This window comes from Garra rufa, chromosome 1 (genome assembly GCF_049309525.1).
Source record: "Garra rufa chromosome 1, GarRuf1.0, whole genome shotgun sequence".
Classification (NCBI taxonomy): Eukaryota; Metazoa; Chordata; class Actinopteri; order Cypriniformes; family Cyprinidae; genus Garra; species Garra rufa.
This window is the reverse complement of record NC_133361.1, coordinates 78302429-78317199: the sequence shown is the minus strand read 5'-3', so window position 1 is coordinate 78317199 and position 14771 is coordinate 78302429. Positions and strand designations below refer to the sequence as shown.

General features: G+C 35.2%; 1 protein-coding gene and 1 long non-coding RNA gene across 2 annotated transcripts; both read right to left on the bottom strand.

The window, feature by feature from the left end:
- Nucleotides 1-1456: 1456 nt before the first annotated feature.
- On the bottom strand, nucleotides 1457-3063 carry LOC141326338 (uncharacterized). Its single transcript, XR_012353877.1, has 3 exons — nucleotides 2643-3063; nucleotides 2059-2130; nucleotides 1457-1952 (listed from the first exon to the last, which is right to left on the bottom strand). It is a non-coding gene; the product is annotated as an uncharacterized lncRNA (long non-coding RNA).
- Nucleotides 3064-11722: 8659 nt separating this feature from the next.
- Nucleotides 11723-14095, bottom strand: LOC141320309 (uncharacterized). The gene is made up of 2 exons (XM_073833299.1): nucleotides 14011-14095; nucleotides 11723-12759 (listed from the first exon to the last, which is right to left on the bottom strand). Exons 1-2 carry the CDS (start codon nucleotides 14093-14095, stop codon nucleotides 12032-12034), a joined length of 813 nt encoding a protein of 270 aa, XP_073689400.1. The 3' UTR covers nucleotides 11723-12031.
- Nucleotides 14096-14771: the final 676 nt, after the last annotated feature.

Genomic DNA, 14771 nt, shown 5'->3' with positions numbered 1-14771 from the left:
ACAACTTGCTAGTCTTGCTTAAATAATGCTAGCAACAGCATAGCAACACCTTAGCATCTATTCACATTCAAACTATTTATATCTTCTAACTATTTATATCTATAAATCTATCTATTTTCAAACTATTTATATCTATCTAGCCTATCTATCTTCAAACTTTATTAATCAAACTAAAACTATTTCAAACTGAAAACCTTTAAACTTTCTTTAAACTAAAAGCTTTTAAAACTACTTAAAACTTACTGGCTAGGCTTTCTCAAGCCAACTTAAAGTTTGCTAACAAACTTTTTATCTAGTTTTTTATTATTGATTGACAGACAGCACCTTTACCTTTTATAGATGTTGGTTTTGGTAATATTTGTACAAATTAGTGAATATGAATTTCAATGTAATTGTATAGGCCCCCTAGAAAAAGATCGGGACGGCCCCCATCCCCTTGGCCCGCTTCAAATTTCCAGTTCGATAATCCGGCCCTCAAGTGGATCTAATTGAATAGCCCTGAACTACACCATTAACCATCCTCTACAAGAGAGAAACACAGAATAACTAATTAAACTCAATTAAGAAAAAACATTGACGTTATCATGTGACCAACGATGTTATAACAAGTGCAACAACTTAACATATAGCGACAGGTTTAATTCATCTTTCTATAAATATTTTGATATTGATGAAATTTGTTCATTTTGTGGTCATGTTGAAGAAACAGCTGTTCTTTTATTGTGATTGTAGTATAACAGATACGTTTTGGGTTCATTTAGGTTTTTGTATTTTTTTATTCTTAAAGAAATATTTTTTGTCAGGAAAACCCAAATTCTTTATTTTTTGAAAAAGTTATTTCTTTTGTTTTGTATTAAAAATTGTTTATCCACACACAAAAATAGTTTAAATTGTTGAATTTCTCTTTTCATCCCTGAGGCTTATCAATAACAAAAATAAATCCAATTTTTGATAAACGATGATGTGAATATTTTGATTATTCAGAGATATTTAATCATATTTCCCCGTGTATATAATTGCATACTAATAGTTGTTTTTAGTTTTTCTCATTATGATTGTTTATTGTTAAAGATAAATACCATCTTTCCCTGAGACTGTAATTGTAAGTTAGGTAGTATTAGTAATAAAATGAAAATAAGCACAACAGCTGCTCAAACACCTCATAGCATCAGTAACACAACAACCCTACCTAGTACATCTTCCTCCATGTTTGCAATATCTGCACAAAGAAGAAGTGGATCAGCTGCTTGAAGATCTTGTGTTTGGAGGTGTTTTTTGAGGATTTTACACTCAAAAAAATGTAAGTATTACTACTTAGAAATTAAGATTACCTCAGAATGCACTGCTTATAATAATGATAACCTATATTATAAATAATTATAATGACCTATAATTATTTATATTTTTTAGTAAAATAAGCAGGTTTTTTTAATCAAGTAATTAATTAATACATATGTTAATGAAACTTATATTTTATTTACTGATAACAACATGGACATATGAGTAAAATAATAAAGTAACCATGAACTTAAATAAAGACACATGGAACAAAGCTTTATTCAGACATATTGGTATTTTAGTCTTTCTCTAGATGCTCTCGCTGGCTCTTTGGTCTCTGAGGATGAAGAGACCACAGCATCATCTGGTCCAGATGAGACAAAGAGCAGGTGGAGTGATGGAGGGTCTCATCGATGGCACTTGACCATTTCCAGGATGCTGCTGTGGATTTCTCTTTTCTCGATGCACACACCAGTTTGCAGCAGATATTTCAGATCATACAAAGATGTACAAATACAATACAAAAGTTGTCATTTTAACAGCACAATTTCATTAGATCTCTGTATAAGAATTAACAAAATTACCAAACTTTATTTTAAGTTACAGATTTTACTTTTTTCCCCACAAATGCTGCTGTCACCTTTCCTTTCAGGTCCTGCTCCACCGCAAAATATCTGCAACAAAGGCACAGAAATCTAGAATCAGAAAAGTGATTAAAGTTTTTTTTATTATTAATAAACTGCAACTTAAGGTTTAAATAGATGTCTGTAGTGTACTCACTCAAAGCCTTTGATGGCAGCACTGCTTCATCAGTCACTCTTCACCGGACAAGCATACTTGTCTCATCTGTCCCTGAAACATCCACACAAGATTCAGTTCCCTCTGATTCATGTGCTCAATACTACATTTATGAGGTAGCTGTTGTGTTCATTGGCTTTTTATCCAATACAAATGCTCCTGAATTTATAAACAGTACTATTAGACAAATTAAATAGATAACTCATGTTTAGTTACCATATGTACATGTGTTTATTTACATTACATTAATCTAAAGCAGTGTTGACAACAGAGAATTCTACTTAAACTCACATAACGTCCATCACTCGTTTAGATGTCTGTTTGGTGTTGTGATGTGCTCATTTAATTCTCTCAGAACATGTTCCTGTCAGTTGTTAAACATTTAGTAATCATCTTTAAGATGCTATGGTCGCTATACGTAATAAAAACGTGTTTTACAGAGAAATCACAAATATACTTCAACGTTACACGTATTGACACCTTATGCAAATCAGCAGTTTACGATACAGTAGCTCAACAAATACGATTTTAAGACAGGGAACCGTGTTTTGGTTTGTAATACTCACATGTGTAAACACTCTCGTTGCGGTTCCCAATACCGCTCGATGATGACGTTTTGGCCTCCTGTGGCCTCCTGGGATTGAAAAGTGTGCATCAGATGAACACTTCAGAATCTGGGCTGAAGCAGTAGGACATCCGGGGATTTCTCGCCTACTCTTTTATGAATACTGAGGTTTCGAACGTACTTCTTTCTTCACATACTCTTTTTTCCTACTAGATAGTAGGTAAGTAGGCATATTCGAACGCACTTTAAGTAGACGCTTGTCCGAATCTCGCGAGAATTAGTGCACTCGCCTACTGATTCTCGCCTACTCTTTTATGAATACTGAACATTCAAACATACTTTTTTGCTCGCCTACTGCTTTTTGCCTACTATATAGTATGGAAGTATGCGGTTTCGAACGCAGCCGGTAAGAACAAACAGAACCTATCACTTACTCTACTACTTCCTGTTTTAGCTAGTACAGATTGAGCTACACGTTTCCCTCTAGTGGCAAGTATGAACATGTCAAACAGAAGACTCTGACAAAACCTGTGACAGACAGTGACTGTTACAGTACTGGCTGAGAAGGATCAGGTTTGGACACCCTGGTATAGGCTCTAGAATACATGCTTTACATATCTACATGTTTTGATGTTAATTGTTTTGTGCCACTAAACTGGGGTTAACTTTTATTCCTTTTTTTCCACCTTAGACCTAACAGCGCTGAAAGAGGAGAGAGAAGATCTGAATGAATCTGAAGAGAAAGATCAGGTTTTTTGTTCCCTACAGTCTGAAAAGACTTCTAAACAAAAAAGAGCTCAAACTACAGGAACTAGGAGTTATTTTTCTTGCGTTCAGTGTGGAAAAAATTTCACTCAAAAAGGAAGCCTTAAAACGCATATGAGTATTCACACTGGAGAGAAGCCGTACACTTGCCAACAGTGTGGAAAGAGTTTCATTCTAAAAGGATGCCTTAACAGACACATAAGACTTCACACTGGAGAGAAGCCTTACACATGCTCTCAATGTGGAAAGAGTTTCGCTCAAAGTGGAAACCTTAAAGTCCACCAGAAAACTCACATGGAGAGCCCTTTTACCTGCCAGTGGTGTGAAAAGAGTTTCAATGAAAAAGGAAGCCTTAACAGACACATGATGATTCACACTGGAGAGAAGCCTTACTCATGCAAACTGTGTGGAAAGAGTTTCAATGAAAAAGGAGCCCTTAAAAGGCACATGTTTGTTCATACTGGAGAGAAGCCTCACACATGCAAACAGTGTGGGAAAAGTTTTAGTCTAAAAGGAAGCCTTGAAAGGCACATGAAAATTCATAATAGAGAGAAGCCCAACAGATCCTCTTAGTGTAGAGTGAATTTAAAACAAAATGTATAGAATGGAACTTTCTCATTCAAATGTAAAGCATTATGTTTTGTCCATAGTACACTTTAAGCTCAGTCCAACACAATACAGCTTGTTGACACGGTAATGCATAAAAGAGTAAGGAATAATATGGATGTGTTTGCTCTGTTTACAATGTAAGAACTTCACATTTGTATCATGAATTGAAAAGAGATCTCACAGAAGGTGCAGATTTTGGTTGAAGCACAATAAAGGACATTGTTCGCATTTTTAACATCACCGTTTCGGATTACAACTACAACCCTTGGTCCCTGAGAAAGGGAAGGAGACACGAGGACATACAGAGACAGGCTCCTCCCTCCGTCGTCTCCACCTTGGACTCTGTTCATCATCTTCCTCCTGGATGTCCATTCTCCTCCTCCTGTTGTTCCATCAGTGCAAGGATTGGCCTTCCAGAAGGGGGATGATATGCCAGGAATATGGACCTGTTTTTGTTTCTGTGTGCCCTTTTTTGGTTGCGTTCCTTTCCTGTAGTCCAGTTAGTCATTCTGTGCACCCGTGTTCCCCAGTTACCCCATATATTAAAATCAAAGTCTGTGCATTCTGTCTCTGTTGGGTCTCTATCGTAAAATACGTCTGTCTTCCCTATTTCCTTGTGTGGCTTACCCTGTGTCTTTGAACTTTAATAAACTCTGTTCCTTTGATCTACGTTTCTGTCGTTCCTCCCAGCACAGTATCGTGACATTAGTGTGTTCAAGTATTGGAGCAATTTTATTAATCACTGTCACACCCCCGTCAACCACAACACACTACACCACATCCAGCATTCAGTGCACTATAGCAATGCAAGGGGCCTAGTAATGAGTTCAATTTGTGGTGTCCGAGACAAATTACTACTGCTCATGAAGAACACACTGCCAGATTGACATACACAGTATGATGTCACAATGACAGAGTCATTATTATAAAAAAGAATGTTTGAAATCTTTGATCTTCAGTTGAAGTTTCTGAATGACTCTTGTGCAGATTTAAGCCTCAGATTTCTCTCCTAAACACTCACTCTAGTAAAAGTTTTCTTCCCACTAACGAGGAAGCACTAGGGACCAGAAATAAATTCTAGGGCCGCCAAATTTTTTGGCTGGTTGGTGGGTGCAGGAGGCCCCTTTAGTGTCCTAAATGCTGGGTGTGGTGTAGTGTGTTGTGTTTGGTGGAGGGTGTGACACAGTCATTGACAAAAGAGGTGCGGAGCTGTATTCTCTCCAATCAAATAAACAGTAATGGTTTATAGCAGAGGTCCCCAAACTAAGGCCCGCAGGGCCGAATGCGGCCCACCCCCACATTTGGACCATATTTTGAAAAAAAAAAATTTAAATTAGAGGTTGTAAATATGTTTTACTTTTATCATATCGGTATTTGATTATAAAGGTTGGCTTTCAAACTAAAATTTCCCTCAGTCATTATCATATAGCCTAATTATTTGTTAACTTCACCTACAGATTGGTACATTTAACAAACTGTGTCATCGCAATTGAACAGGTGATGCGTGAGGCAGCTAGAAAATTCAGAGCGATGACAAAATGACACAATAACATTTAAGGTGAAACTAGCACTGCTTGTGGGACAGGTGCGAAAGCAAGACTTCACTCATCTCCCAGTTACCCAAAGTTTTTCAGCTGAGAACCCAGTGGCCCCATTTCCAGTTGAAAAGTCTGTGGAAGTGCTGAAAATGATGAAGGCAGACTTTGACGTGTGATTAAAAAAACACAGTGGATTCTTGAATCGATTTTGCTAGACAAGCCTCTCAAGACTGGAGTTCTCTCGGGTTGGTTGTTCATCTTTTTCTTCCACACTGTTTCCTTCCACTCAACTTTCTGTGAACATACTTGGATACAGCACTCTGTGAACAGCCAGCTTCTTTGGTAATTAATGTTTGTGGCTTACCCTCCTTGTGAAGGGTGTCAATGATTGTCTTCTGGACAACTGTCAGATCAGCAGTCTTCCCCATGATTGTGTAGCCTAATGAACCAAACTGAGAGACCATTTTGAAGGCTCAGGAAACCTTTGTGGGTGTTTTGAGTTTATTAGCTGATTGACATGTCACCATATTCTAATTTGTTGTGAATTGGTGGGTTTTTGTTAAATGTGAGCAAAAACCATCACAATTAAAAGAACCAAAGACTTAAACTACTTCAGTCTGTGTGCATTAAATTTATTTAATACACAAGTTTCAAAATTTGAGTTGAATTACTGAAATAATTGAACTTTTTCATGACATTCTTATTTATTGAGATTCAGCTGTATATCTTTTGAAAATAAATTATCAGTTGTCAGTGTGGTGCCTAACAAAATAAACTATCCTAGCATTAAAAGGTAGAATAAATAAATAATTAAAAGTAAAATCATAATAAAATACTACTACTACTAGTAGTAGTCAGTCCGGCCCATCTGTCTTCCTTTAATAAACCGACTGGCCCCCCATTAAAGAAAAGAAAAATATGTGGCCCTCTCAGAAAAAAGTTTGGGGACCCCTGCTCTGGCGTGATGTGTGGACAGCAGTATGCACATATTAAGATGTCCTGCAGAGTCTTGAAGAAGATGGCCAGCTGGATATCTAAAATACACTACACATCTTCCTCGTCCACTTTGTGTTTTTACCCCATCTCCGCAAAGACTTGCAGACATTTGTAGAGGACAGGAACCATCACCCCCTTCACACTGAGGGAAATATGAGCCCCCAGCAAGTGTAGGAGGTGGGACTTCTACATAACAACATTCACAAGCCTGATAATGTAGAGGTAGGAATGATTTTCATTTCTCTCATTTATGATGATACAGATAGTGTGCAAATGTAATTCGATTTTTGTAATGATTAAATGCTTAATCCCTAGGATGTGGATGTTGACATAGACTGGGAGAGTGCCATCTTCCATGAGGAATCATTTACACAATGTGGAGTTGATTTTACTCATGTCATTGTTTCTGTCCTTAGAGTGGTGATATTTAGTATAACAGCACTGTGATGGTTCACATTTTATATCACTTTGCTTGTCTGTTCATCGCTAATAGTTTAATTTTTTCAAACAGTACTCTTTTTACAGAGTACACATACTCTTACATCATTAATTTCAAATGAATTATTATAGGTCATGGGTCGGAGGGAGAAGCAGATTTATTAGATAAGACAAGGATCAAAAGACAGGAGTCTTACGCATTATAAAAGAACGGCCTTGCTTGATTGATTTACTTTTTTTGTGACATCTAGTGACAACACCTGGTGACGTTTTGTGCTGCTAATTAGCATTTTGCAGAAGAGCAGACAAACGTCTTGCTAAAGTGGTGAGTAAATATTTCATAATCAAACATAATATCGCTTGAAAATACCATTTTACACATATAATGAATTGACAATCTGTCTGCTAATCTTCAACATTTTTTACTGTAAACTATACTTATAAGGATCTAAAGTAGTCAGCATTTAAAGTGGATCAAAACCTTTCATCAAAGATGTCCTAAAACCAAAACAATACTCATTCTTGTCTTACGACGACTTTGATTAACTTTTTTGATTCCCTTTTAATGTAGAGTACATTTACATTACATTTATTCATTTAGCAGACGCTTTTATCCAAAGCGACTTACAACTGGGAATACAACAAATAATTCATCCTAAGGAGGCGTACTATATTGCAGGAGTACTATATTGCAATGATATGAAGATCTTGTGATTTCCAAGTGGTTCAATTTGGGCCTTGAAAAATAAAAAGAGGAAGCAACCAGATAATAACAAAGTGCAACTTTACACTGTAATTATATAAGTACGTGACAGATTTCACTGCCTGTAAATGTGGGCCTATGTTGACCAGTCATTGACATGTCTACTCATTTGGCCCTTAGAAGAATAAAGTTCCTTATTAATAAAGTGCAGAATATCTCGTTAACTATGTGCCATACATCAATCGATTTTCTGCAATCACGCTTCCCTAAACAACCTCCACTTTAGGCTAAAACGTAAATCCCCCTTTGAAATGCTGGATATAACAATTGACAAATAACGATCAAACTAACTTATGCAACATACACAACAAAGGGAACCAACAAAAGGCAAAGTTACTTGTTAAAATTACTAGGGATGCACCGATATGGAAATTTTGGCCGATAACGATAGCCCTTTTATATTTGGAGGCCGATAGCCGATATATAGGCTGATAAATATTTCTTTCTGAGAATAATTGCAAAAACAACAGGCAAACACATACAGTGAACAACTGATTTTATTTTAAAACTCTAAGTTCAAAAAAGTTTGAATAGATCTCTGGTCTATAGTTACTATTCATTTCTATGGCCAACTTTATTTGACATAAAATTCATTGCTTGACAAAAAAACAAAACATAAATAAAGCAACAAAGTCACTGAACACCATTAGTTGCATAATCAAAATATGAATCAAACAAAAACATTTGCAATATCTAAATAAAATGTTAATTCTGATACAGCAGGACTTCAGGGCTCACAAAATTTCAAAATCTCTGGTAGTCCTTCGGGCAGGTACTCTTCAGATTTTGGAAGCCCGAAAATTATTTTAACTTCAATACACAAATATCAACAAATATCAAGGAATGAATTCTGCAGAATTTTTAAATATCAATTTAAGGCGATGTTTGACCCTTGTAAAGAGCTGCACAAGTAAAAAAAAAACAGTATGAGTGTGGTTGGACGATGTACGGAAATATTAAGCCATAAAATGACAAAAAAAAAAAAAAAATCGTATACAATGGCATTTCAGCCTTTATACCATTAAAAGGGATTAATCAAGTTTCTAATGTATTATATTTATTTAAAACATAAATATAAATGTCTTTATTGTTTAGATTTTTAGAAAGCACATTAACTTCTTTCACATTACAGCTCTATATGTTTGCTGCATAAAAACATGGGTCGATATTTGACTAAAAAAAATTTGGACGTGCAAATGAATTCTGTCACACTTTAGGAGCACTTACATTTTAGTATCGGCTGTACACAACGCAGCATTATCGCTGTTTTATCAGCATGAAATGAAAATGCCGAAGACACGTTTCTGAGGACAGTCGGTTCCCTTCAGATACATTCATTTAAAGACATTAGTGCCGCGTTTTGACTTTAAAACATGCAGCGTGCATATTTATTCAATGACATCATTGCCTCTTAAAAGTTTTATCCAGCCCGATCACAATTCTTGTCTTTCTGTCTCCAAATGTAAGGCTTCTTAAAATTATAATTAGCCCTCTTCTTTTACTATTTAACCCTTATGCGGTCTTCGGGGTATTTATTTTTTTTTTTACCCCAAATGGCTTTTGCTAAAAATAAAAAAGTTATTTTTGTCCAAGAGTTATAAGACTTTGTAAAACTGTCAACACTTTCTGGATCTACAAATAAAAAATAAAAAAGTTGGAATGATAGCATGATTTTATGTTGGTGTAAAAAAAAAAAAGTCACACTCATGGTCTTTGGGGTCTCTGCAACAAAATGCAATTTTGTAACAAAATAATAGTTAATTTTTTTTTCCTGTTTATAATGTTTTTAGGAGGATTTATGATATTTTTTAAATTTTTTAATACATATTTTTATACACAATTTTTTGTATATATACTTTTTATTCAAAATTCACTTTATAAAAGACCCACGTCTAACTTTCATTCATGGGGATAACATGGATAATTTCACATGGTTTAGTTTAGGATTTTTGCACATCTTTTGGAAAATCCTGTTTTAAAGGGGGAAAAAAATTATTTTACCACTAGATGGCTGCAGTGCTTTATGCTATTTGACCAACTGAAAGGTATCTTTTCACAAGTTTTTTTCAGTTGAGATCATATCTTCATATTATGAAATACACAGGACACACACAAATACATTTGTGAGACTATCAAAACTGCTCTATTATAATTTTTTCAAATAAAAAAAAACATTTGTTGTAGTTGCATTCTTATGTTCATATTGTGTACTGCTACTCAATATGTAATAGAACTTATTTGTTTCAGTGCAAAATAATGCTGAACTTTGACAAAAAATAAATTTCATAGTTAGAATTGTGACTTCATCATTTGTAGCTTTGAACTCAACTGAAACAATTTATGAAAAGATTTCTTTCTGGTGGGCAAATAGTGGAGCTCTGCAGCCATCTAGTGGTAAAAGTGATTATTATTTTTACTTTTAAAACTGTGATATGTCTCTTATTGCTCGGGGAGAGGGTTTTTTTCTTTTTCTCTCTCTCTATTATCTCACAGAGCCTGTGGTTGGATCGCGCTGTCGTCAATCATCAATCCTGAGTAACACCTGAAGGACCAATCAGACGTCAATGGGCGCGTATAAAGACGTGGATGTGACGTGAGATCGGGAGGAGCGATTGCTTTTCATTTGTTTGCTCTCCCACGTTTGCTTGTCTTGCTCTCGTTTTGTTATTTCTGCTGAATTTGAATTATCGTGTGTTTGAGTTTGCTCTTGTTAAACTTCACTCTTGTTTTGATTATCCATTTGGACGCGTTTGCGCTGTGACTCGACTCTCAGTCCTACCTCGACACATGGTGATGGGACCAGCTCAGCATGTCACGTGACTTACATCTTACTACACGCAGGGTAAAGTTGTCTAGACACACTAGTTATCGAGCGGATGCCCATCTTTGTATTTATGTTTGTGAGTCAGAGTAGTCAGTGGCGTTTTACGCTGAAGATGTTATTTTCTTTCATTTCTTTTGTTTAGTTTAGTCTTGATTTGGGGCTAGTTAGAGGATTTATGTTTTATTATTTTCTTTCTTTTAGCACCGCTCTTGTCCCTCACTTTTGTTGTCTTTCACTTGTATATAATTTGTAAATAGATTATCGTTGGATTTCTTGAAGGTATCTTGGGTTTATGGTTTATATGATTGATTGATATTATTCTTATTGAGAGCTATGTAAGTGTATAACAGAGAATCTCACTAAACGTAAAGTCTGAATCCGATTGTCTCTGTCTGTTCTTTATTAGTTTCACACATCCACACTTCCAAAGCAGAGAAAAGTACTGAGCTTGATTGTTCTTTTTTATCTATTTAAATTTTACCTCCCAAAACCCTAGATGCCAAAATTAGGGAGTCGTAACAACTGTATTTTCCAAAAGATGGGCAAAAATCTTCACCAAACCATGTGAAATGTGGGTCTTTTATAAAGTGAATTTTACATAAAAAAAATACAGTTTTTGTATAAAACCCATTTAAAAATATATTTATCTATTATTTATATTATATATATTTAAAAAAAATATAACTAACCTACTAAAAACTGCTAAAAACTTTAATAAACACAAAAATATTTTTATTTAAACTATTATTTTGGTACAAAATTACTTTTTGTTTACCGCGGTAAAAAAGAACCCCGACATTCTCGAGTGTGATTTTAAAAAGAGGACAGGTTAACATATGAACAACTTTTTATGGCCTTAATTTGATATATTTGATTTTTTTTTTTTTTTGTCAACTACTGGCCTAAGCCAGTCTTTAAATCTTGTGTCCTCCAGCCAGAGGTTCGAAATTTGCATTTCCCCAAATTTAATTTGCGCACACATGATATCCCTCAGGTCCTACCTCTCAACGCATAAATAAATAAATCCATGCAAATTTTAGAAGAAAGGCCTGCACTTAACACAAATTGACAATGTATCTAAAAAAATGGTGTCGAAAATTTTATCCCTCGTCAGATGACGTTTATTACTTTTTAAAGCCCTTAATTTTGGCTCATTTCATTTACTACCTTTTACAACCCCGCAGACACCATGGCAAACAAAGTAACTAAATGGCTGTTATGGTCCATCAATCTGTTAATTGGAGGAGCGGAAGTCCTCAGAAATAGCGAACTTTTAACAATTAATTGCGCAGCTCTAATGTAAACACTGCAAAATGTTGCGAGGATATTGTTACGTTTCGCGAGATCTGGTGTCACGAAATCCCGCCACATCCCTAGATGGCATGCCATGACGTGCACAGAATGCGCTTTTGTGTTGTGTGTGTGTGTGTATATATACATATATATATATTGAGACTTTAAATTTTTTCGGTAGTTACCAGCCCTACTTGTGACACAGAATGAGTTCGCAAATGATTTTTAAATTTTCTTTGATAGAAAAAACTCTCTTTACACCAAAGACATTTGTAAGGTTTTTCTCCAGTGTGAGTTCTCATGTGGACTTGAAGGATTTGTTTTTTGGAATATCTCTTTTCACACAGTTCACACGGGAAAGGCTTCTCTCCAGTGTGAGTTCTCATGTGTTCTTTAAGACTTGCGTTTACGACAAAAGCCTTTCCACACTTCAAGCAAATGAAAGGCTTCTCTCCCGTGTGAGTTCTCATGTGGACTGGAACGCTTGATTTTTGAGCAAATCTCTTTCCACACAGTTTACAGGCGAAAGGCTTTACTTTGGTGTGAACTCTCACGTGAACCGTGAGGTGTCCTTGCTTCCTCCAATTCTTTCCACAGTAAAGGCACATGAAAGGCTTTGTTTTTCTGATGTGAGTTTTGACATGTTGCTTAAGCTGTTTCCAGTCTGGGAAAACCATTTTGCATCTTTCACTTTGACATACGATCTTTTTAGAGTGAACTCTCATGTGCTGATAAATGTGTTTTTTGCATCTGAAACTCTTTCCACACTGACCACATATGTAAGGCTCAAGACATCCTTGAGTGGCATTTCCTGAGGAAGTATTTTCAGTCTTTATGGACATCTCTTCTGCTGCATTCATTTCTTGACTCTCCTCTTTCAGTGCCGTCATGTCTAAAATGAAAAAGACAAACACAAATGAACTCCAGCTCAATAGTACAAACAACAGACATCAAAATAAGTTGAAAAATCAAAGCATTAGAATCTAGAAAATAGAAAATTTTTGCTAGATCCTATATTAACCCGAAGGCAGTGTTAATTTCATTAACGAATCATTTGTGTCTAAATTTTTTCAACGAAAATGAAACAAAAACTCGTTTTGAATAACAAAAACTATGATGGAAATCTATTGACATTTTCCTCAACAAATAAAAACGAGAACAACGTAAAATGTACAGTACCTCCCATAGATGTGGCATTAGAAACACCCTCGCATTAGCGTTAACTACCCTGGATAGCACACGTACATCACAGAGATGTCTATTTGACGTCTGCATTTACATCTGGAAGATGTATTTTTTAGATTGTTTGCTCATCTGCAATGCGCCTGTTGGACCTTTCTATCAGATGTCAAATAAACGTCTGTTAGATGTCTTTAAGATGTTTACGAATCAGAATGAATGTAAAACTGACATCTTACAGACATCTGCCAGATGTTTGTACACAGCAGATGCTTTCCAGATCAAGAGATCTTTTGTAACTTCATTGAAAGGTGATATAATAAAGTACCCAGATAGCACACGTACGTCTGCAAGTCTGTTAAAGATCTGTATGTTTATTTTATAATGGATACAAACAGTCAGTCCAGTTCAAATGGACAGGTTTAGTGAGTGTTTTTTTTGGCATCTCCCTGTTGGCAGGTTCACTTACTTAAGAAAAAGTACTCTGAAGTTGTAAAGAATGTCTGAATTAAACAATTCAGTAACTTTGAATCTGTGTATGTGTGTGTGTGTATATATATATATATATATATATATATATATATATATATATATATATATATATGTGTGTGTGTGTTAAAAGCTAGAACCGAGCAGAGGGTTTTCTTTTAAATTCAAAAGTATAGCTTTAATTTAAAGTTAATTTGAATTTGGCAGGTTTTTTTTTAATAACGTGCAGTAGAAGAATAAAAAGGCAAAACAAATGTTTTGGTTAATAAATAAGGTTTAAAAATAAACACCTTTATTGGAAATGTCAGGCATAGGGGGGCCTTGCAAAATTGACCCGAGAAGGAGGTTGAGACCCCCTGATATAAACCACTTTCATTTGGACACTCGTAACATCTATAAACATATTCATTTCTGTAGAGCTGGACATTTTAATAAGGATCAAATGATTTAGTTCAGCTTGAGAATGAAAACCAACCTGTTTGTTCCTCAGTGTCTTCTTGTTTGATATGAACTCTTTCTTGAATCCAGAAGTCTTCACTGTCCTCATCAACAAAAGCCATCTTGACAGCTTCGAGTCGATTTCAGCGAGTTCTCCAGGAGTTTTTCTCTGTTTTTGGCAGAAAGAAAAAGAAACACAAACTAAACCTCTGGGTGCGTTTTTAAATCGCTCCCTATTTCAGTAGTCAGCACACTGGTAAGGGAGTCAGTCAGAGAAATATAGAGAGATAAAAACAAACCAGCACTCAAATTAATAGAAAACACCAAATATAAGATTAATATTTCTATGTTTGTTTAATGTTTACATATTTGCACGTTATATTTAATTACACTTTGATGAAATCATTTGTTGTCCTTACACATGCTAGTTCTCATTTTGAGCAGCAGGTTTCATCAGGAGATTCATAACAGTGAATCATTTTGAGAATGAATTGATTTAGTTGTATTTTACACCTCATGAGCCATGTTTTTTTTTTTTTTTTTTTTACAGGTTTCTTAAATTAGACATACTTAATGATATATGCAGCCTTCAAATGCTCCCTTGAATTGAGAAGCAGCTCTCTTTCTTTATCACTAAGTTACTTTGCCAATGGTAGAACTAGTGTTTATGATAAACTGATTCACGATAGAGAAAGTGAGAGATGCACAAAATAACCACAAAAAAATTCGTTTATATCACTGGGTAAAACATATTAACGTTTCTTTCAGTAATTTTATTATTTTAATTTTATATACAAT